At 44.8% G+C, this 23431-nt stretch overlaps 1 protein-coding gene across 1 annotated transcript in view; it reads left to right on the forward strand.

Annotated features, from left to right (window-relative positions):
* Nucleotides 1-23431, forward strand: part of LOC311143315 (CLIP-associating protein 1-B-like) — a 105389-nt gene that overhangs the window by 64818 nt on the left and 17140 nt on the right. Inside the window, exons 9-22 of the mRNA XM_084179145.1 lie at nucleotides 8314-8537; nucleotides 8634-8726; nucleotides 8852-8997; nucleotides 9469-9604; nucleotides 9833-9903; nucleotides 10016-10075; nucleotides 10786-10863; nucleotides 12286-12453; nucleotides 12986-13032; nucleotides 13147-13320; nucleotides 15899-16006; nucleotides 17439-17603; nucleotides 22679-22782; nucleotides 23257-23280. Coding sequence (XP_084035271.1) covers nucleotides 8314-8537; nucleotides 8634-8726; nucleotides 8852-8997; nucleotides 9469-9604; nucleotides 9833-9903; nucleotides 10016-10075; nucleotides 10786-10863; nucleotides 12286-12453; nucleotides 12986-13032; nucleotides 13147-13320; nucleotides 15899-16006; nucleotides 17439-17603; nucleotides 22679-22782; nucleotides 23257-23280 — 1598 coding nt within the window. The remainder of the gene's footprint in view (nucleotides 1-8313; nucleotides 8538-8633; nucleotides 8727-8851; nucleotides 8998-9468; nucleotides 9605-9832; nucleotides 9904-10015; nucleotides 10076-10785; nucleotides 10864-12285; nucleotides 12454-12985; nucleotides 13033-13146; nucleotides 13321-15898; nucleotides 16007-17438; nucleotides 17604-22678; nucleotides 22783-23256; nucleotides 23281-23431) is intronic.

Consider the following 23431-nt stretch of genomic DNA (forward strand, 5'->3'; position numbering starts at 1 on the left):
GCTCAGAATAAATTCTATGTTGTCTGAACTTGAAGACATAACTAAATGTCTGGAGCATTTCCACTAACCCTGACTGTTATGATGATGTTGCTTGCTCTGTAGCCCCAGTCAGTCTGTCCACCACTATGATGTCTTTTTTGTCCAACTGTTACATTGGAAATTCATCTTCTGCTCGGCTCTCAACTCCCCCATACAACCCTAAAACACACATATTTGAGAGGAGTACAGTTAAGCTAGTTTTGCCTTGCTTTAAGAGTACAACGGTAGAATTAATAGGTGAACTCATGAATCATCACAACATGCTAATCAAATCAATCAAATTGTATTTATCACAAGAGAAATAATACAAAAATAATAACACAAGGAATAAATATGCAATGATTAACGATAACTTGGCTATATACACAGGGTACCAGTACCGAGTCGATGTGCAGGGGTACGAGGTAATTGAGGTAGATATGTACATATAGGTAGGGATAAAGTGACTAGGCAACAGGATAGATAATTAACATTAACAGCAGCGTATGTGATGAGTCAAAAGAGTTGGTGCAAAAAGGGTCAATGCAGATAGTCTGGGTAGCTATTGGTTAACTATTTTAAAAAATGCACACATGTATGTAAAATGTGTGTATAAATACATATAAAAAGCTGTAAAAAACATGTTTATTTTTGTCCTCCGAAGAGGAGTGGTGGATGGGCCTTAATTTATATACAGTGGGGAGAACAAGTATTTGATACACTGCCAATTTTGCAGGTTTTCCTACTTACAAAGCATGTAGAGGCCTGTAATTTTTATCAACTGTGAGAGACGGAATCTGAAACAAAAATCCAGAAAATCACATTGTATGATTTTTAAGTAATTAATTTGCATTTTATTGCATGACATAAGTATTTGATACATCAGAAAAGCAGAACTTAATATTTGGTACAGAAACCTTTGTTTGCAATTACAGAGATCATACGTTTCCTGTAGGTCTTGACCAGGTTTGCACACACTGCAGCAGGGATTTTGGCCCACTCCTCCATACAGACCTTCTCCAGATCCTTCAGGTTTCGGGGCTGTCACTGGGCAATACGGACTTTCAGCTCCCTCCAAAGATGTTCTATTGTGTTCAGGTCTGGAGACTGGCTAGGCCACTCCAGGACCTTGTGATGCTTCTTACGGAGCCACTCCTTAGTTTCCCTGGCTGTGTGTTTCGGGTCGTTGTCATGCTGGAAGACCCAGCCACGACCCATCTTCAATGCTCTTACTGAGGGAAGGAGGTTGTTGGCCAAGATCTCGCGATACATGGCCCCATCCATCCTCCCCTCAATACGGTGCAGTCGTCCTGTCCCCTTTGCAGAAAAGCATCCCCAAAGAATGATGTTTCCACCTCCATGCTTCACGGTTGGGATGGTGTTCTTGGGGTTGTACTCATCCTTCTTCTTCCTCCAAACACGCCGAGTGGAGTTTAGACCAAAAAGCTCTATTTTGGTCTCATCAGACCACATGACCTTCTCCCATTCCTCCTCTGGATCATCCACATTGGCAAACTTCAGACGGGACATGCGCTGGCTTGAGCAGGGGGACCTTGCGTGCGCTGCAGGATTTTAATCCATGACGGCGTAGTGTGTTACTAATGGTTTTCTTTGAGACTGCGGTCCCAGCTCTCTTCAGGTCATTGACCAGGTCCTGCCGTGTAGTTCTGGGCTGATCCCTCACCTTCCTCATGATCATTGATGCCCCACGAGGTGAGATCTTGCATGGAGCCCCAGACCGAGGGTGATTGAAAGTCATCTTGAACTTCTTCCATTTTCTAATAATTGCGCCAACAGTTGTTGCCTTCTCACCAAGCTGCTTGCCTATTGTCCTGTAGCCCATCCCAGCCTTGTGCAGGTCTACAATTTTATCCCTGATGTCCTTACACAGCTCTTTGGTCTTGGCCATTGTGGAGAGGTTGGAGTCTGTTTGATTGAGTGTGTGGACAGGTGTCTTTTATACAGGTAACGAGTTCAAACAGGTGCAGTTAATACAGGTAATGAGTGGAGAACAGGAGGCCTTCTTAAAGAAAAACTAACAGGTCTGTGAGAGCCGGAATTCTTACTGGTTGGTAGGTGATCAAATACTTATGTCATGCAATGAAATGCAAATGAATTACTTAAAAATCATACAATGTGATTTTCTGGATTTTTGTTTTAGATTCCGTCTCTCACAGTTGAAGTGTACCTATGATAAAAATCACAGACCTCTACATGCTTTGTAAGTAGGAAAACCTGCAAAATCGGCAGTGTATCAAATACTTGTTCTCCCCACTGTATATAAAGCTGTCATCACGGCGAAGGGTGGCTATTTGAAGAATCTCAAATATAAAATATATTTTGAATTGTTGAACACTTTTTTGTTTACTACATGATTTGTATATTTTTTAACTAACTATTTAGCAGTCTTATGGCTTGGGGGTAGAAGCTGTTCAGTGTGCTGTTGGTTCCAGACTTGGTGCATCGGTACCGCTTGCTGTGCAGTAGCAGAGAGAACAGTCTTTGACCATTTTTAGGGCCTTCCTCTGACACCACCTGGTATCGAGGTTATGGATGGCAGGGAGCTCAGCCCCAGTGATGTACTGGGCTGTACGCACTACCCTCTAGCGCCTTGCGGTCAGATGCCAAGCAGTAGCCATACCAAGCGGTGATGCAGCCAGTCAAGATGCTCTAAATGGTGCAGCTGTATAACCTTTTGAGGATCTAAGGGCCCTTGCCGAATCTTTTCAGACTCCTGAGGGGGAAGAGGCGTTGTCGTGCCCTCGTCACAACTATGTTGATGTGTGTGGACCATGATAATTCCTTAGTGATGTGGACACCAAGGAACTTGAAGCTCTCGATCTGCTCTGTTACAGGCCTGTCGATGTGGTTGGGGGCGTGCTCAGGTTGTTGAGGTTGTTGTCCTGGCACCACACTGCTAGGTCTCTGACCTCCTCCCTATAGGCTGTCTCATCGTCGTCGGTGATCAGGCCTACCACCGTTGTGTCGTCTGCAAACTTAATGATGGCGTTGGAGTCGTGCGCTGCCACGCAGTCGTGGGTGAACAGGGAGTACAGGAGGGTGTCTGGGATGATGGTGTTGACGTGAGCCAGCCTTTCAAAGCATTTCATGGCTACAGATGTTAGTGCAACGGGGCGATAGTCATTTAGACAGGTTACCTTGGCGTTGTTGGGCACAGGGACAATGGTGGTCTGCTTGAAATATGTAGGTATTACAGACTGGGTCAGGAAGAGGTTGAAAATGTCAGAGGCCCTTACTTGCTTTTCTTAACCAGAGGAGATTAACTTTACGATGAGAGCCAGCACTCTGTTGACTTTACCACAGTCTTGTCTACAACACTCTGAACATTTACCCTTTACTTGGCCACACTTTAGGATGAATACTTTGCCTCTGCTCTTTTTCAGTGGTTGCTCATTCCTGTCTGCTCACCCTGGCAACCATGTAGCCAATCATCTATCATGGCCCTTAAGTAGGAGAGACCCCACTGGTACGGTAGCTCCTTAGGGACACACTTAGTTCCACCTCCCAGAGGAAAGCATTTTTACTTTGTTGGCTGTCTAATACGCAGGCAGGCTCAAATTAATTAATAGATCCTTTCAAGCACAGAAGGATCTTCATTAATGATCAGTGTTTTCTTATTGAAAGGAGTGGAGAGTTTTTGTGATCTCTTATCATTGTCTGACCAGGCAGAAGAACTCTGGTCCTCTGTGACACAGGATCAACCAAGAGTCTCAGTCACAGCTGTACTATGGTTACTTTACCAACAGAGTGGATGCGAGCTCCTCCCATAGCGGGCTATCCTAGTCCCAACATTAGATTCACATGGATTTTAAATTGTCAAACGCTTTAGTCATGGTTATTATTATTCAGTGCTGCATGAGGTATATAGGCGTGTGTGTGTGTCTATGCGTGTGTCTAAGAGTGCGAGGGATGGGGGAGAGTGTTTTGGCTGAGCGGTCCCTGTTGACTCTTTATAGTCGTTCCCATATTGAGATATCACTGTAATGATATTGTGCAATTTGTGCTGAACCATTAGCCTCTAGCCCTCATACTTCTGTAAACTGCTGGCTAGAGTGTCAGGTTCGTAGACTGAGAGACTGACATACCAATCTTGGGGAATGAGTTGTTGAAATCACAATGACACTTTCCCCTAGCCTGGTCCCAGATCTGTTTGTGCTGTTTAGCGAACTCCTATGGTCATTGCCATGCCAAGACAGCACAAACATATTTGGGACCAGGCTAACTCCCCACAGATTAGCTGAGTTCTCAGAGTACCTGGAGCCTGACACAGTCAGAACCGGACAGGAGCAGCTTTCCTGGAAGGAACTAAAGAAAAGCCCTTGTGTCAGGGTGCCTTTAGTCTGTCCCTGCAGCTTAGGACAGACAGGAGAAAAGCATCTCCTGAGCTTCAAAAATCCCCCAAATAGAAATCTGTGGCCCAGGGATTACCAGTGCTGCCTGCCATGCAGTTAGGATGCTGGGTGGGGAGTGAAATTAGGATTCTCATCTGCTTCTGCAGTCACTGGAGCCTGCAGCTAGTGGACACATTATTTAGTGTGCTGTATGTATTCTGTGCTTATGGCAGTCTCCCTCAGTGAGTTCTTATGACAGTTTGTTTTGTCATGCTGTCCTTTTAGTAATCATAACATGAGAATGGCCCACCAGTACCTCATTATTCCTCTCAGAGAATGCCGTAATAACCAGTTTATCTTGGCAGGGCAATCACTTGACCCCCTCTCTACCTTCAAATCAAATGTTATTTGCCACACGCGCCGAATACAACAGGTGTAGACAATGCAAATAGTCTGGGTAGCCATGATTAGCAGTTCAGGAGTCTTCATCATCCTATCTTTGTTTCTTCATTCTCTCTGTTCTCTCTATTTCCTCCGTCTCCTCTCTCTATCTTTAGAACTCTGTTCAGAACAGTACATTGTCAAGAACAGTACATTGTCAACCAATTTTCAGTAACATTCCTGAAGTCTGAGAACTGTGAGCTATTTTGGTCCTCCTGAACTGTCTCGTCTGGCTTCTTTTCTCTTCCATGTAGTTGTCTGGCTAGCTAGTAGTTTCCTGCACAATATTGTTTTCTAGCTAGCAGTCAGAATGGGGTCTGTGCTGTTAGGGAGGTTTAACAGTGGAAGAGAGAGGATGCATCCCAAATGACACCCTATTCCCTATGTAGTGCACTACCTTTGACCAGGGCCCATAGTGCACTACATAGGAAATAGGGTGCCATTTGGGACCTAGTCAGAGACTGTTGCAGTGCGGCGGACACTTGAACCGTTGAACTTCCTGAAGGATACAGACTGCAGTCAGACAACTTCCTGTGAAGATGGATAGGGCCGTACAATGATGTGAATGTGTCTCTGTGGGGAGACAATGCAGTGTTTCACCTCAACCAGCGGAGGGAGCCAGAGAGGACAACCTATCTCCATGACATCACCTGTTATACCTCCTCTATCATCAATGACACTTATGAACTTACCTGTCTGCTACCCCACTCTCTTCCTTTGAGAATTCAGCCTAGGAAATAGGTAATACTCTGCACATTAATACAGGAAGCCTACATACAGGACTGTCCAGCTTACAGTAATCATATCACTGGGCAGAGCAGGCATGATCTCATCGAGGCATGTGGATTACTAACACGACCCCTGCTCTGCCACAGGCACAGCTAACGACCAAGCTACTGCCCCCAGAGATGGCAGACGCGTGTGTGTGTGTGTGTGTGTGCGTGAATATGCGTGTGTGTGTGCATATGCGTGTGTGGGTGTGTTCCCGTAGGGCGTGTGAGTCAGTCGCGTGTCTCTGCAGGCTGTGTTAATTGGTCCCTATGTGTGTATAAATCAGCTCGACATTTGTGTCAGCGTTTGATCAAGTGCTGCTGTGACTGCTCTGATCAATAAACTAAATGCATCATCGTGTTTTGCTCTTTCGCTAAAGGTGTTTCGGTAAATTGCCTTGCTGTTTAAAGCTGGTATTTACATGGGTTATCTCAAACGTCTTGTGCTCAAATTCTGTGAAATTCGTCATGGATCTTGTCTCAAGGAATGTTTCTATTTCAGCTATCTAAAAACTCTCTGCAGATAATTTAACGATCAGTTAAAAACGGATGGAAGATGTTCACTCAATGAGATGTTGTTGAATAAAGCTGACATTACTGCTAGAAAATGATTGATCCATCCCACATGCTGCAGTCCCCTGTTTTCTCTCTGGTATCGTAATGTTACTAGACTCAGTGGAAAGCAAATGGAAGGTGTGCCGTCAATGAGATAGATGTTGTTGGATGAAGCTGACATCAGGATTGAGCCTTTTCACATGCTTTTTACAAGCTGCTGTCTCCTCCTGATCTCTTTCATACAATAATGCTAATCTCAGTCCTTACTGTATTGACTATTTTCTCATAACGATAATGCTAGCCCCCACACTCAACACATTAACTGGAGAGCCAGGGGGTCAATAACTAGTGTCTACTCACTGTTTTATCTCTGGGTGGGTGAGATGGTGACAGTGTGACTACTGCGTTTCACAGCATGCTAACCAGGCTTCAGGGGAAAATAAAGCCAACATAATGTTGAGCTACCATAGTGTTATGGTGTGGCGTGCGGTGCCGTACACAGTACAAATAATTAATTTACATCATATTCATACATTCATACAGTCATTCATATGCATTATGCAGTGTAAATAGCGGTGGGACTATAAACAGTGTTTATGTCCTTGGCCAATGACCACCAGGCTAGGTTTCTTTGTTTTTTCCTCACCCAACGGCCTGAATAAACAATGATTGGTCTGAGATGACATCACAGGTGCTGGCCCCTCCTCTCCTCTCTGTGGTCGAGAGTCAGTGTCCCTATGGACATGTCACATCATGCTGCCAGCATCCTCCTGCTACACACACACACTGCTGTTTTTGACAGCTAACCCTTGACCAGAAGGGCTTAAGGGGGAAGCTGGTCTAGCACTGTGTCATCACAGAGCTGCACATGCACCCTCACACAGGCACGCGTCATGCAGACACACACACACACACACACACACACACACTGTTAATCCAGAAGCCTGGTGAGGAAAATGCTTTAGTGAATGTGCCATAAATCATGCTGCTGAGGAAGCTGGTGTGTAAGAAGATCTGTGCCTGTAAGAACCTGCTGCTATTATCTCTTCTCTTCCTGTGGTGTGTCTCTCTCTCTCTCTCTCTCTCTCTCTCTCTCTTTCTCTCGCCCTCTCTCTCCATCCATTCCTCTCACACTACCTACTGTCATTTCAGCAAATGTTTTCCTCCTCTTTCCCCCAATTTATCTGCCTTTCTCAAATGTATCTCTCTCTCTCTCTCTCTCTCTCTCTCTCTGTGTCTCTCTCTCTCTCTGTGTGTCTGTCTCTTAGACTTAATAGATATATCAGTTTCATGGTAATTACAGGTTAGCAGTCTAGTGGAGGGATGGAGCGTTGTGAGAGGAGGATGAGTGGGAGATGGATCAAAATCAAAGTGGTGAATGGGCGTTTCTCTCTGTGTGCCTGTTGCTTTGTTTATGGAGCTATTGTCTTTTAGTGTGAGTGGTGTCTTGTTTTGCTATCTTTCAGAATGATCACTACTATTGTGATCTGTACAGACTAGCATACATTAGTTAATGGCCTACTGTGTGTTTGGATTGTTCCTAAAAATGGTTTATTATTGTCTGTTGTGGGCATTTGTCTTACGTGCTGAGAAGAATAGCTTTGGGATTATTTTCTGTAATGAAAAGCGCTACACAAGTTAAATAAAAAATAAAATAATAATGATAATAATTATTATTATTATATTGCTGCCGGCTCTAAAATAATGCTGGCTTGGCTCGAGGCATCTCTCCAGGATCATATTGTCCCTGTATTCATAATCCCTTGTGTAAACTGGAAAACTGGAGAGGTGACAGAACGGCTTGTATTTGTGTAACAGTGACAATCCAGGCTAGCTACACTCAACACTGCAGATGGGTGGGTTCAGGCAATCACACTCTCAGCCAAAAGAACAGTGTCATCTTCAGTAGGGTTGCAAAATTCTGGGAACCTTCAATAAATTCCCTGGTTTTCCAGAATTCCTAGTCTTCAGTAGGCATGACTTCAGTAGGCACAAAACATAAGAAAACTGTCAGAAAACCGAGTGAAACTGGGACGTACTGGGGTAGCTGTCCATTATAAAATGTTTGTTTTCGTTTCCCTATGGTGTGTCCTAATGAACATGGTGGTCACAAATGCAGAGAGGATATGACTTCAACCTGGATTAACACCACTGTTCTTCTCACTCTACCTTGGCAGATAAGAACTTTGAAGATGAGGACTCTGTGGACGGGGGCCGGTCCTCCTCCTCCGCATCGTCCTCCAAGGCGCCCCCCAGTGGGAGGAAGACTGTAGCTGCAGCTTCTGTCCGGAGACCCAGCTCTGCCACTGGACCCGGCAAGATCTCAGCTAAAGATGCTGCTGCAGGTGCTGTTGACGAGGAGGACTTCATCAAGGCTTTTGAAGAGGTTCCTACTATCCAGGTAACCTGCACAGATAGGGGCGACGTGTGTGTTTACAGTATAAATTGCCATCAACCCCAGTCTGACTCCTGTCCTTGTCTCTTCTCTCCTCTCCAGATCCACTCCAACAGAGAGATGGAAGACAACCTCTCCAAGGTCCGGGAGGTTCTGTCTGATGACAAAAACGACTGGGAGCACAGAGTTGTCGCTGTAAGGACCAAACACACAAATGATCAGTCTCTAAATGAACATTTCAGCACCTCATACTGTGTATTCTTGCAGTCAGAAACGATGGTTGTAGCGTAATATTGTTATTTGTGTTTCCTTTTTTCTAGCTGAAGAAGGTGCGTTCTCTGCTCCTGGCTGGAGCACTGGATTATGATAGTTTCCCTCAGCAGCTCCGTCTTCTGGAGGCCCCTCTGAAGCTGTCGGCTAAAGACCTGAGGTCCCAGGTGGTACGAGAGGCCTGCATCACACTGGGGTAAGGACCTGCAGACAAAACAGCTTTCAACCTCTGTCTTCCACTTCTATACCAAGTGGAGTTAACTACACTGTTAAACCTATCTGTTCCAAGAGCTGCTGTCTCAGACTCGGGTTGAGTATGGTTGACCTGGAGATGTAGACCGTGATTAGAGATGTAGCAGCTCAGTGAAACTGGTGGAAAGCGCCTGGTCTCGCCTGGCCTGGTTTGTCAATCCATCAACCTGATGCTCTTTATATGTGTATCTTGACTCTCTGCTCTGTTGCATGTCATCACTACCACATTAGGAGCACATCACTGACTGACAATTAACAACTCTGAGTCTGGAAAACGTGTAGGCTGCTACTACTACTGCTCCATATCTAAGTACGGGTACACTAGTCTAGAACCTCAAATCAAATGTTTCTGTGGAGATTTGAAAACTGATTGATATTGATTTGATGTCTTGAATCTCTCCCCTCTCCTCTTCAGATACCTGTCCACGTTGCTGGGCAACAAGTTTGACCACTGTGCAGAGACCCTGATGCCCACACTGCTCAACCTGGTGCCCAACAGTGCCAAGGTCATGGCCACGTCTGGGGTGGCAGCCATACGCCTCATCCTCAGGGTGAGTACTGTACACACACATATGCACAGGCAATCATAAATGTCAGGGGTTGACCAACAGTAGATGAGTGTGATTCATGCATTTGCCACTGTAAAAAAACATTTTGTTATGTATTTATACTCAGTCGGAATGATATCTGGTTGCAAGATGATGTGTTGTTAAGACACTGGGAGGTGTGAAATAAACTGTATTGGAAGATCTCTGGGACCTCCTCCTCTTCTCTTCCAGCACACACACTACTCACGGCTCATCCCCATCATCACTAGTAACTGCACGTCCAAATCAGTGGCCGTCAGAAGGTAACGACTCAAGGATCTTCTGTGTGATATATTATTTTGTGTGAAAATCTTCTAGCTTTTCCTGAGGTTTCCCTTATAATGTGTTAACTCTCATCATGTCTTCTCTCTCCAGGCGCAGTTATGAGTTCTTAGAGCTGTTATTACTAGAGTGGCAGACGCACACACTGGAGAGGTAAGCACACACCCTTTCAGCATCCACGCTGCATGCTAATACTATTTATCCAGGACATAAACACTAACAACAGACTGTAGCATGCTTGTCTGCTTTTCTGCTCAGGATCCAACCAGTGTTTGTGTACGGATGTAGAATCTTAATTTTATCTCCCTGTTGCAGGAGAACTGCAATGCAGGATATTTAAAACGTGTAGTGTATTTGAGGTTTAAAAAGGCTTCTGAAGTTTTTCACTTAGAAATTTCCCTTACGAAAAACATATCAACCCCTAAAACAATTTCCATTCATTATAATCCACATAATAATTCATATTTCCTGTTGCTGCTGCACTTTAGATTTCCCCCTCTCCTCTCCTCCTCTTCTCCTCTCTCCTCACTTCTCTTCTCCTCTCTGGCGTGTGACATTTACTTTAAGTAGTTGGGTGTTGGTTGACTGGGCGACTGATGATCCCTAGTTAAATTTATGATGCTGGAGGGCTGGAGCGAGCCACGACAACCCTGCTGAGATTTTAAAACGCATGTAGAAAGCGTGCTGTGTGGTCACTTTCCCCCTGTGGAGAAGGAGAGTGGAGAATAGAAAAAGAGAGGAGTGTATACTGAAGTCTCAGGGGAAATGAGGAAGTCTGTGTGTCCTCTCCATTGGTGTAGTTGTGGTTTCCTGGCTGCTGTACCTGAAGTTGTCTCTGTCATGTTTCCCTACTATCCCACCAGGCACGTGACTGTTCTGACTGAAACCATCAAGAAAGGGATCCATGATGCTGACTCAGAGGCCAGATCTGTCGCGAGAAAGTAAGTTCTTTGGTTGTTTATTTTTGTAAATTAGTCAGAATTTGTCCTCAATTAATTAATCTTAGCAGTTCTGTAACAAGTAATATATTGCTTTATGACTGCATGACCGACAGAAGTGGATGACGATATGGAATAATATGCTATCTGTCTGTGTCTCTGATTTTACTACTAGTGATCATTTGAAAAAGTATTCATTCTTCTGGATTTTTTATTACATAGCATTGTCTCATATGTCACTTTCTCCGGCGATGATGTACACTATATATACAAAAGTATGTGGACACCCCTTCAAATGAGTGGATTTGGCTATTTCAGCCACACCCGTTGCTGACAGGTGTATAAAAAAAAATTAAACGTGGCACCGTCATAGGATGCCACCTTTCCAACAAGCCAGTTCGTCAAATTTCGGCCCTGCTAGAGCTGCCCCGGTCAACTGTAAGTGCTGTTATTGTGAAGTGGAAACGTCTAGGAGCAACAACGGCTCAGCCGCGAAGTGGTAGGCCACACAAGCACACAGAACGGGACCACTGAAGTGTGTAGCGCGGAAAACTCATCTGTCCTCGGTTGCAACACTCACCATGCGCAATGCCAAGCGTTGGTGGAAGTGGTGTAAAGCTTGCCACCATTGGACTCTGGAGCAGTGGAAACGTGTTCTCTGGAGTGATTAATCACGCTTCACCATCTGGCTGTCCGACGGAAGAATCTGGGTTTGGGCGGATGCCAGGAGAACGCTACCTGCCTGAATGCATAGTACAAACTGTAAAGTTTGGTGGAGGAGGAATAATGGTCTGGGGCTGTTTTTCATGGTTCGGGCTAGGCCACTTAGTTCCTGTGAAGGGAAATCTAAACGCTACAGCATACAATTACATTTTAGACGATTCTGTGCTTCCAACTTTGTGGCAACAGTTTGGGGAAGGTCCTTTCCTGTTTCAGCATGACAAGGCCCCCGTGCACAAAGCGAGGTCCATACAGAAATGGTTTTGGTTGAGATCGGTGTGGAAGAACTTGACTGGCCTGCACAGAGCCCTGACCTTAACCCCATCGAACACCTTTGGGATAAATTGGAACGCCGACTGTGAGCCAGGCCTGGTCGCCCAACATCAGTGCCCGACCTCACTAATGATCTTGTGGCTGAATCGAAGCATGACCCCGCAGCAATGTTCCAACATCTAGTGGAAAGCCAGAAGAGTGGAGGCTGTTATAGCAGCAAAGGGGGGACCAACTCCATATTAATGCCCATGATTTTGGAATGAGATGTTCGACAAGCAGGTGTCCACATACTTTTGATATGTTGTTTATTCAGAGTCAGGTGTGCTGTCATATGAGTCATTTGCTGACAGTTATGTTAATCTACTGATACAAGGGGCTGTGACCTTCATGTGACCTCTGACCTTGTCTCCCCCCTCCCTCCCTCACCCATAGGTGTTATTGGGGTTTCCATGGCCACTACAGCCGGGAGGCGGAGCATCTGTTCCAGGCCCTAGAGTCGACCTATCAGAAGGCTCTACAGTCCCACCTGAAGAGTTCTGACAGTGTCGTGTCCCTCCCCCAATCAGACCGCTCATCCTCCTCCTCACAGGAGAGCCTCAAGTAAGATATCCCTTCTCCTTCCTCCTCCCTTCATCCGTCCACACTTTCCTCCATCCCTTCCACAGCATAATATTTCTGAGAAATGTTGCCATGATTCATGATGATGTGTTGAAAGAGATTTAAAAGCGTAATTAACATTGATTTGAAGACTGCACTAATGGATATGTCTGCCTCATGGACAGCAATCATAATCAGATTAGGAAAACACTGGGAGTGATTTTATTGGTTGATCCAGTTTAACAATCCCCCACTGAGTGTTGACCATTGATCTCATATACCATGATTCACCAGCACAGTGTTTGTTATGATGAGTCTGGAGTTGGGATTTGGACAGAGTGATGTCATTTTCCTCTAAGACTGAGGATGGTTTTCCTGCATCATCATCAGATGGGTCCGAGCCCTGTACTGATGTCCAGACCTAGGCCTATGACTTTGTCTTGTTTTGATAGTTTGATACACAGTGATGCTGGGCTGTTTGTCAAAAATCTGTTGTTTGTTAACCTCATAGTGGTGTGTCCTCCTGTCTCTTCAGCCGGCCCCTGTCTGTCAAGAGTGCCATAGGAGGCAGCATGACAAGGGGTAAGAGTACTACTAAAAGTATTTGTAATTTCTCAAAGTGTGTGGTGTATTCCATGCCAACTCTTTTATATGTATTTATAATCTGTTGTTATTTCAACCTCTCCCCCATGGCAGGTAAGATGGTGAGTTCCAGGGTGAACTCCAACTCCGGCGGTTCTCTTCAGCACTCCCGTAGTGATATCGACGTGAACGCTGCGGCCAGCGCCAAGTCACGCCTGGTCACCGTGCCCTCCGCTTCTCCCTTCAGCTCAGCAGCTGCCCTGCCCCCAGGCTCCTACGCCTCACTAGGTAAAACACACACACACACACACTACCCCACTCCCCAGGGCCATCTATGCCAGGCCCTAACAACCCCACACACACCAAACAGCATTTCAAAATATAATGGTCACTGGATGTCAGTTCTGTATCAGTCATTTCTCAAAGTCTCCACAATGTCTTAATTACGTTATTTAGAAGAAATGTTAATCTGAAAACCACTGGCTTTTATGGCCAGAGTGGATATGTTAATTAATGTGATGGTTGTTAGTAAGACATCGTTAAGCTGTGCTCTGAAGAGAAACATACAAAAAGGCCAAAAGTTTTGTCTGTAAACTAATTAAACCCAACATGACAAATGGCTGCCTATAATCACTCAAAGATATGGCTACTGACCTTTAGATAAATATTCAAGACTTTGATAACTAATGATGAACAACTCTCCACGTACCCCCCCCCCAATTTGATACTGAAGCGTGCTGCAATCCAGATGCTGTCCCTCTGTTCTTGCCCTAACACTTCCCTGTGGAGTTTACTGCTTGCTGTCCATTACAAATTAGACCTCTTTCTCCCACCCACTCACTCACCTCTCTCTCTCTCTCTCTCTCTCTCTCTCTCTCTCTCTCTCTCTCTCTCTCTCTCTCTCACTCACCACTATCTCTCTCTCTCTTTCTCTCTCTCTCTCTCTCTCTCTCTCTCTCTCTCTCTCTTTCTCTCTCTCTCTCTCTCTCTCTCTTTCTTTCTCCTCTCTCTCTCCTCTCTCTCTCTCACTCACCACTCTCTCTCTCTCTCTCTCTCTCTCTCTCTCTCTCTCCTCTCTCTTTTTCTCTTTCTCTCTCTCTCTCTCTCTCTCTCTCTCTCTCTCTCTCTCTCTCTCTCTCTCTCACTCTCACTCACCACTATCTCTCTCTCTCTCTCTTTCTCTCTCCTCTCTCTTTTTCTCTTTCTCCTCTCTCTCTCCTCTCTCTCTCTCCTCTCCTCTCGCTCGCTCGCTCCTGCCTAACTGGTACTAATGTCTAACTCTATACCTCTTCTTCCACTCGCTCCCCTCAACCGCCGCCCCCTGCTTTGCTTTATGCTCAAAAGATGGCACACCCGGTAAAATTGATACTGGTAAGATTGTGTGTGTTCTGCGTCTGTCGGGGACAGTCAACTGCTCGACTGGCCCCCCTCCCTCCTGTCTGTCCTCTTTTCCGTGTTGTCTAAACACCAACGTTCCCCCCCGCTGGCCATCTGTGGAACTCTGCATGAATGGACTGTCTGCATGGTCCTTCTGTCCCCTACTAAACACCTTACTGTTAGTGTCCCCTGGAAGTCACTTTCCAGAGGTTGTTAATCAACCTTTAGGTACTGATTTGTAGACCTCATATTGCCTGGAAACTCTTAACTTAACCGATAGTGCACTACTACATCATTCTGACCTATTTAGTATGGTATATCTGGTAGGTCTGCATGTTTGACCAACATGGTGATAATTATTGATTACTGACGACAGACCGGGTTAGATAGCTATCAGCAGTCTACACAGCACACCATAACACCTCTCCTCTCCCGCACGTTGTACACAACTCATTTTGTTATCCTCCTTACTCGTTATTCTTTACGTTTTGTACTGTTTATTAGTGATTTGCGAAGGGAAAGGAACCTGTGATGTGCGTGTAAAGGTTAATGTTGCATGCAGTGAAACTCGCCCACCCTGTGGTCTCTGTCTGTGTGTGAGTGGTCTGAGTTAGGGGTCAGAGGTCGCTGAGGTTTAGTCTTGCCTGCCTCTCAAGGTGATCGTCTCCCTCTTGGTTTTCTACTTTTAGTCCCCGGTATCTACATGTACTCTTATTATTATCTACATGTCACTGAGACTTTCTAGACCCAAAGTGTATTTGTTTAAAGAAAGGGCTGTCCCCTATCCTGTTGTGTAATGCGGTTGTTCTAGAATCTAGTGCAACGTTTTCTGACTAAGGAGGACCTCGCCTATCAAACATCTTCCGCCCACATTCTATCAAAGAGCTTGTGAAGACTGTCTGATAATAGGAGTTATTATTGGCGAAGGTGTTCCTTAATCTAGGGCCAAGTTCCAGCTGTGTAGCGTTTGTGTGTCTGTACTTGGTGAAAATTAGAGGCTGGGTGGAAAAAATTTAAAGCTGCTTCTTTTTTTTTTTACACAGTCCAAAATTAGCAGACATTTGAACACCCCAATCAGTTTCTCAGCGTCAGTCTGTGTTGTCCTAGCTTTTAGGAACATTACTTGGTTGGATTGCAAGTATGACAATACTAGAGACATTTTATTTGGGATTTTGCAAATTAATATCTTACATTGTGTATAATATGCACAATTTGACATACTCCAAAGCAAGGTGTGTTGGGTCATGATGTTGCTAGTTGCATCTGTGTTTCAGAACACTCTCTCCTCTCAGTCAGGTCTTTTGTCACCATCTGTTTATAGTCGTTTCTTTCAGTGTTGTGTTTTGTGTTGTGGTGAACTGTGGTGCACAGCTGCCTGGATACAGTATCATTTGTAATGTAGTGTCTTCAACACTCTCACTAACTCCCTGTGTTTGTCCATCTCTCCCTGTGTTTGTCCATCTCTCCCTGTGTGTGTTGTTGTCTCCAGGTCGTGTGCGTACGAGGAGAACAAGCTCCGGCAGTGCTGTCGGAGCCAGCGCTACTGTGACTGACAGCAGGGGTCGCAGCCGAGCCAAAATGGTGTCCCAGTCCCAGCGTGAGTACACACACACACACACACACACACACTGTCAGCAAAATTTCTCCCTCACTGCACACTGTCTGAACTCAGGGAAGCCAGTCCACATTTTCATCTCCAGTCTCTTTCATGTAAACCCTCAGTATGACGTTTAACCTGCCTGCTGTGAGGTCATACTAGGTTCCCCTTCAGTTTCTCTCGTCAGTCTGTGTGATGTTTTACCTCATAAACGTAGCATCCTGAAGGGACTTGGAGCCACTGTTATTTACTGCACCCTTTCACAAGATGTATTTGTGTCGTGTGTGTGGTTTTTCTCTCTTTGCGTCTGTGAAGCCTTGATGAGGGGCTTCAATGATTATTGCACGTGTAACATGACATGCACAGTTAACATCTGGCCCAGTGCATGCTGGGTAAACACTACTTCCTGTCACATTGACCGTTTAATTTTCATGCCCTGTTCTGCCGCTCGCTACCATAACAACCACAGGATCCAGATCTGCTAACCCCATTGGGGGTGGTAAGGCCCGAACTTCATCCAATCAGAGTAAAGCGTCCAGTCCTTAGTCCCGCCCCTTCCTCCTCTGCAGATCTCTGCATGTCAATCAACTCATTCTTTTAGTTTTTAGACTCATAATGTCATACCAGCATGCTCCATTCAACTCAAGTGTCTGTATTATAATACCTTATTTTATAGTCTCACAAGCTGTTTGGAGTTTGCGTTGTCTAATACGTGGTTCCTTCCGTATTGCCTTATTATCTTAAATTGTTGATTGTTACATTTCGTCGTTAATATTGGTTGTTGTCCAATGTCGTTAATATTGGTTGTTGTCTATGTCCTCTGAACTGTTTTCGTTGTTGTTGTAATCACTGGTTTGTTTTCCCAAAGCCCAGTTACACCCTGGATTCAACCCCATCTTGTTTGTTAGCTGTTTGTCTGTCTCTATTTATCTCATCAAAGCTGAAATCCCATATCTATGTTATCCACCTAGTAGGATATACAGAGAATGTCATTGTCCCATTATCTCAAGTGTTGGTTAGACATTCTGTGGTTATTCCCCTCAGAATCACCAACCCACTCTAAACACACAGAGACACTGTATGTGCCCAGTTGGTGTGTGGCGCTAGCAAAGCCAAGGTCGTGGGTTCAATTCTCACTGGGATCACATACACTTATTATGCACTCAATGTACTAGAAGTCGCTTTAGATAAGTGTCTGCTAAGTGTTATTACTACAATAAAAGCAACATATGCAATTAGAAACATTGAAGTAATTAAATATTTCCCCAAAAAGAGGGAGAGAGTATGAGGGAATTCAGCTTTGAGCCGTGACAGAACCTTCCCAGCATGCCATGGAGAGGTGCGTCGCTTGCTGTGACCCATCATATCTTCTCTGAAAGAGTGTAACGTCTCACTCTAAGACTGTGGGTCCTGTGTGTTATCCTTCCTGCAGCTGGCAGTCGCTCCAGTTCCCCTGGCAAGCTGCTGGGCCACTCGTCTGGGTACGGGAGGATCAGCAGGCCCCCCTCAGCCTCCAGAACCCCTGCAGACAAGAGGAGCAAGGTCCCCCGCAGCCAGGGCTGCAGTAGAGATTCCTCGCCCAACAGACTGGGCCTAGGTAAGGGACATTTACATGACATCACAATATCCGCATCATGCAAGTAAACACAACATAGAGCATGCATGCACTCTATACACTAGGAAAAATACATTTGTCATTTGCTAGCAACGCACTTAGTAACTAAGTAACTGCTTTATTAAACAGTGCATAGTATAACTGACACACCGGATGCACGTACATACAGTGGGGAGAACAATTATTTGATACACTGCCGATTTTGCAGGTTTTCCTACTTACAAAGCATGTAGAGGTCTGTAATTTTATCATAGGTACACTTCAACTGTGAGAGACGGAATCTAAAACAAAAATCCAGAAAATCACATTGTATGATTTTTAAGTAATTCATTTGCATTTTATCGCATGACATAAGTATTTGATACATCAGAAAAGCAGAACTTAATATTTGGTACAGAAACCTTTGTTTGCAATTACATAGATCATACGTTTCCTGTAGGTCTTGACCAGGTTTGCACACACTGCAGCAGGGATTTTGGCCCACTCCTCCATACAGACCTTCTCCAGATCCTTCAGGTTTCGGGGCTGTCGCTGGGCAATACGGACTTTCAGCTCCCTCCAAAGATTTTCTATTGGGTTCAGGTCTGGAGACTGGCTAGGCCACTCCAGGACCTTGAGATGCTTCTTACGGAGCCACTCCTTAGTTGCCCTGGCTGTGTGTTTCGGGTCGTTGTCATGCAGGAAGACCCAGCCACGACCCATCTTCAATGCTCTTACTGAGGGAAGGAGGTTGTTGGCCAAGATCTCGCGATACATGGCCCCATCCATCCTCCCCTCAATACGGTGCAGTCGTCCTGTCCCCTTTGCAGAAAAGCATCCCCAAAGAATGATGTTTCAACCTCCATGCTTCACGGTTGGGATGGTGTTCTTGGGGTTGTACTCATCCTTCTTCTTCCTCCAAACACGGCGAGTGGAGTTTAGACCAAAAAGCTCTATTTTTGTCTCATCAGACCACATGACCTTCTCCCATTCCTCCTCTGGATCATCCAGATGGTCATTGGCAAACTTCAGACGGGCCTGGACATGCGCTGGCTTGAGCAGGGGGACCTTGCGTGCGCTGCAGGATTTTAATCCATGACGGCGTAGTGTGTTACTAATGGTTTTCTTTGAGACTGTGGTCCCAGCTCTCTTCAGGTCATTGACCAGGTCCTGCCGTGTAGTTCTGGGCTGATCCCTCACCTTCCTCATGATCATTGATGCCCCACGAGGTGAGATCTTGCATGGAGCCCCAGACCGAGGGTGATTGACCGTCATCTTGAACTTCTTCCATTTTCTAATAATTGCGCCAACAGTTGTTGCCTTCTCACCAAGCTGCTTGCCTATTGTCCTGTAGCCCATCCCAGCCTTGTGCAGGTCTACAATTTTATCCCTGATATCCTTACACAGCTCTCTGGTCTTGGCCATTGTGGAGAGGTTGGAGTCTGTTTGATTGAGTGTGTGGACAGGTGTCTTTTATACAGGTAACGAGTTCAAACAGGTGCAGTTAATACAGGTAATGAGTGGAGAACAGGAGGGCTTCTTAAAGAAAAACTAACAGGTCTGTGAGAGCCGGAATTCTTACTGGTTGGTAGGTGATCAAATACTTATGTCATGCAATAAAATGCAAATAAACTATTTAAAAATCATACAATGTGATTTTCTGGGTTTTTGTTTTAGATTCCGTCTCTCACAGTTGAAGTGTACCTATGATAAAAATGACAGACCTCTACATGCTTTGTAAGTAGGAAAACCTGCAAAATCGGCAGTGTATCAAATACTTGTTCTCCCCACTGTAGCATACAGCACATGCTGATAAATAATACCACACTGATGAGGGCCATGTATGTGTCAAAACATACCGATATGCCCAACGTCGTCATTGCACACTCCCATCTATCTAGTGATAAACGTAGATACAGTACACCAAGTCTGTCCTTTTGAAGCTCAGATATACATGGTCTTGGTTTCCTGTTCATAAACACAAAACAAGGAAACACAATGAACACAAAAGATAAGTCTTGAAAGCAATGGACCTTTTGCACTCAAATACTGGATGATAATGCTGAATGGCAAAGAACTGAATGGCAAAAGGCAAGGAGGGTGAATGGGAAGAGCTTGTCTTTCAGCTTCTACAGACTATAACTGTCTCTCAGGGTTAGCAGCTAAGTAGAACTGTGTTGTTTTGGTAGAGGTCTCTCATCTTGGTAGTATTTCTATCTTCCAGGCATGTCACATCATTGGGGTGGTACATCCTCTTTCAGGAAAGTGGATGAGCCTCTGTAGGGCTAGTCTGGTCATCAGCAGCCCAGCTTATGTCCTTCCAGTCAGTCTGAGTCACTGGCTCTTCTCTGACTCTGTCCTATCGCTGTGATTGATTGGTCTGTGTATTTCTTAAATGCCAGGACTGACCAACCAGCTCTCTCCATCTTGGCTTGCTATCAGTGTGCTGTCTGAGGTCACCCTCTTGTCTGTCAGTCTGTTGTAAATAATACCATCATCTCTGAGTTGGGAAAGGTGCCTTTTTTACATCTGTCCATGGATGAGATTTAAAAATGATGGATACACAAAATTAACAATTACATGTAATGAAAGTTTCCCATTGATATGTAGTTGGTTTTCTTCTTGTCTTTTTTCATCATTTGTTTTGTCTTTTTATTATAACAATAACTGAATATAACGGTTTGTCTTTAATTTCCTTTGGTGATATTACCATATATTTCTATACCCTCTTAAATTTTTGTTCTTTTTTTTCTTTCTGTTTTTCTTTTGTATGTTAACTCTGTATATCTGTTGTAAGCTACGGTCATACCAATCATATTTTCACAGACAACCTTGTGAAATAAGAAAAACATTTAAAAACTGACTTGCGCTAACGTAGGTGTCTAAAATCTAACCTGATGTCCAGCGTACTCCAACCCACCACCACGCTCCAGAGTCCTCCTACCCCTCTCCCCCCAGTCCCCAACCCCAGCCCCAACCCAGGCCTCACCTCACTAACCCCAAACCTGTGTTCTACCGTCCTACTGACAGCCAGGCTGTGTGGTAAAGCTCTTGTTCCTGGTACTCCTCTCTCCTCCTACAACACGCTAGCAAGGAGCCGTATCCCCCGGCCCAGCATGAGTCAGGGCTGCAGCAGGGACACATCTAGGGAAAGCAGCCGAGACACCAGCCCTGCTCGGGGCTTCAAGCCTCTTGGTGAGTACCACGACCAACCGGACACCAGGAGGCCTCTTGGAAGCAGCAAGGCCCACTAGTACACACCCCTCAGTCTCTTAGTCCCCCTCCTCTAGACCCCTACTCTCTGTCCCAGCCTCTCTCTACACCCCAGGACATCTAGATAGAAGATCCCCCTCTAGAACGAATGGGTATAGACCTCTTCTTTTGCCTGTTCTGATCTAGTCTGCATGCACTAACCCTCTCAAAGGTTCAGGAATATAATCACTGCACTGTCTTCTGTCTGTCTTGTTGGGAATGCTCCAAATGTTATCCTATATCAGTATGTTTCTGTGTCTTTGTATGTGTAATAAATTACCACCAAAATGTAAAGATCACAAAAATCTCTGGATGTTCAAGATTCTGTTTGAACTTTTTGCTCCAATGACTTATGTACGATAACTTATTCGGCACATCTCATAATAAATCCACATCAAGAGGCAGAGAAAAAAGGCAGTGACTACAGTAAACATTGTACTGTATGCATCATCGTATTCAATGTCCATAGCTGACCTGCTTCTCCGCTCTTTCCTGTGCTGCTGTCATATCACAGGAAATGACACAACTTTGTCACTGCTTTGTCATGGGGGACAGAGGGGGAAAAAAGCAACAAAATAGTGGGACAAAGTGTGAAACCCCCCCCTACCCTATGATTGTTGTAGATGTGGGCAGCAGGTAGCCTAGCAGTTAGAGCGTTGGGCCAGTAACTGAAAGGTTGCTAGTTTGAATCCCCGAGCTGACTAGATTAAATCTGCCCTTGAGCAAGGCACTTAACCATAATTGCTCCAGGGTAGCCGTCAATAATGGCTGATCCCTGGCCATGACCCCACTCTCCGAAGGTGTCTCAGTGGGAGTGGGATATGCAAAAAACACACTTGCATTTTACAACACACACACGTACATGTGTGAAACAGGACAAATATAAGCACCCCCTGTTTGGCTGGTTGGTCATAGCCATAGTAGATGAATGCAGCGAGGCGCTGAGCCTTAGTCGTCTACAGAGGACGGTATCTGTCGTGTATGTGTCACTAACGCCCCGGGTGTCACCCACCTGTCCTGTCCCTTGCAGCCTCCCGACGTACCTCCCGCTCTACCAGCGCCTTATCCACAGCTGACCCCCACAGCCAGTCAGGTGACCTGCATGCCCCACCCCTTTCCCCGTCCCCCATATTAGCGACAATGCCAGCATGTGTCCATACGTTGTACTGTGAGGGCTGTGCCCACCCTGCTGTGCCCACCCTGAGGCAACATTTATTCAAACTTTTGAAGCTTGTAATGGTCTTTACTTTTCATTGAGGAGAAGATTTGTCATATTATGTGTTGTGATCATCTGCTTCAATATTATGTTTTGTGATTTTATTTTACAAAGCTTGTGTTGTCTCATACTGCATAATCATGATATCCCCATCCATATGATTTTCTCCTTGTTAGTGACTTTTTGGATGTTGTATAATGTATTTGTACTATTGTGTATTAAGTATCTCATATCAGATTTGTTTTATTTTCCCGTCTGCAAGTGTCAGCTTATTTTTTCTTCATTTTTCATGAGGTGTTTCAAACAAGCACCAGTCATTCTGTGGTGATTTCTGTTGGTGGTTGGCACCTCTTCATCTTTATTTCAGCATTCTTTTTTTTTCATTTATCAGTCAAGCTTTTTGGCGTTTTCGTTTTCAAGCTTTTTGGTGTTTCAGTTTCAAGCTTTTTGGTGTTTTCATGCCAAACTCTTTAATTTCTTTACCCCGCAAACCCCATCATGTCTTACATGGGATTTGATTACCATATTCTGAGGTAAGTCCATGTCATCCATTCCAATGGCTTTCTCCTCTGTTTCCTCTCTCACCCCTCTACCCTCTCTTTCCCCCCAGACCGATTTGGTTTGATCCACCAGGCCCGCATTTCTGCCTCGGTGAACGCCATGAGAGTCCTCAACACTGGCACTGAGGTGGAGGCTGCTGTGGCTGATGCACTGGTAAGTCACCAATCAACTCTTGCCAGTTCTGAAGACATCACTACCGTTTGTCTCAAGGTAGAGTGACAGTTAGTCAGCCCCTCATTTACAGAATGTTAGTTAATGGCCGAGGGATTGATGTGGAAGCTGTATGCAGTGTTTGGATATTTGCTGTCGGCCTTATTCAATCTAATGATTCCCAGGGGTTTTTGCCTGTTTAGCATTTGACAGAAAATAACTTCATTAAGAAGTCAAATGTAATGACATGACATTATCAAGAGTGCTCGCGTTTGTTTGTGTATGACTATCAGAATATATATGGGGGATAAACTTAGACAGCAAGTAATTCAACATTGCTAATGTGTAGAGAAATTCATTTAAAAATGTATTGTCTTACTCCCAAGCAGGACAGCACTCATGTTTTCCCTTGACAGTTTACACCCCATTTAAAATATACCTATTTTCTTCTTCCTCCTTGGTTGTCTGTATCTTCAGCTATTAGGAGACTCCAGAAATAAGGTAATTGTCCAATTTGTGTACAGTTTGTTGATTAGTGAATAGAATGAATATAATTTACAAAGATCATACAGGCCACATTTTATCACTAAATGTTACCGTTAGGCCAAAAGCTTAACCTGCAGATTTGATTTATTATTCAATTAAATATCCC

The sequence above is a fragment of the Coregonus lavaretus genome (assembly GCF_964263955.1).
Source record: "Coregonus lavaretus genome assembly, chromosome: 16".
In the NCBI taxonomy this organism is placed as follows: domain Eukaryota; kingdom Metazoa; phylum Chordata; class Actinopteri; order Salmoniformes; family Salmonidae; genus Coregonus; species Coregonus lavaretus.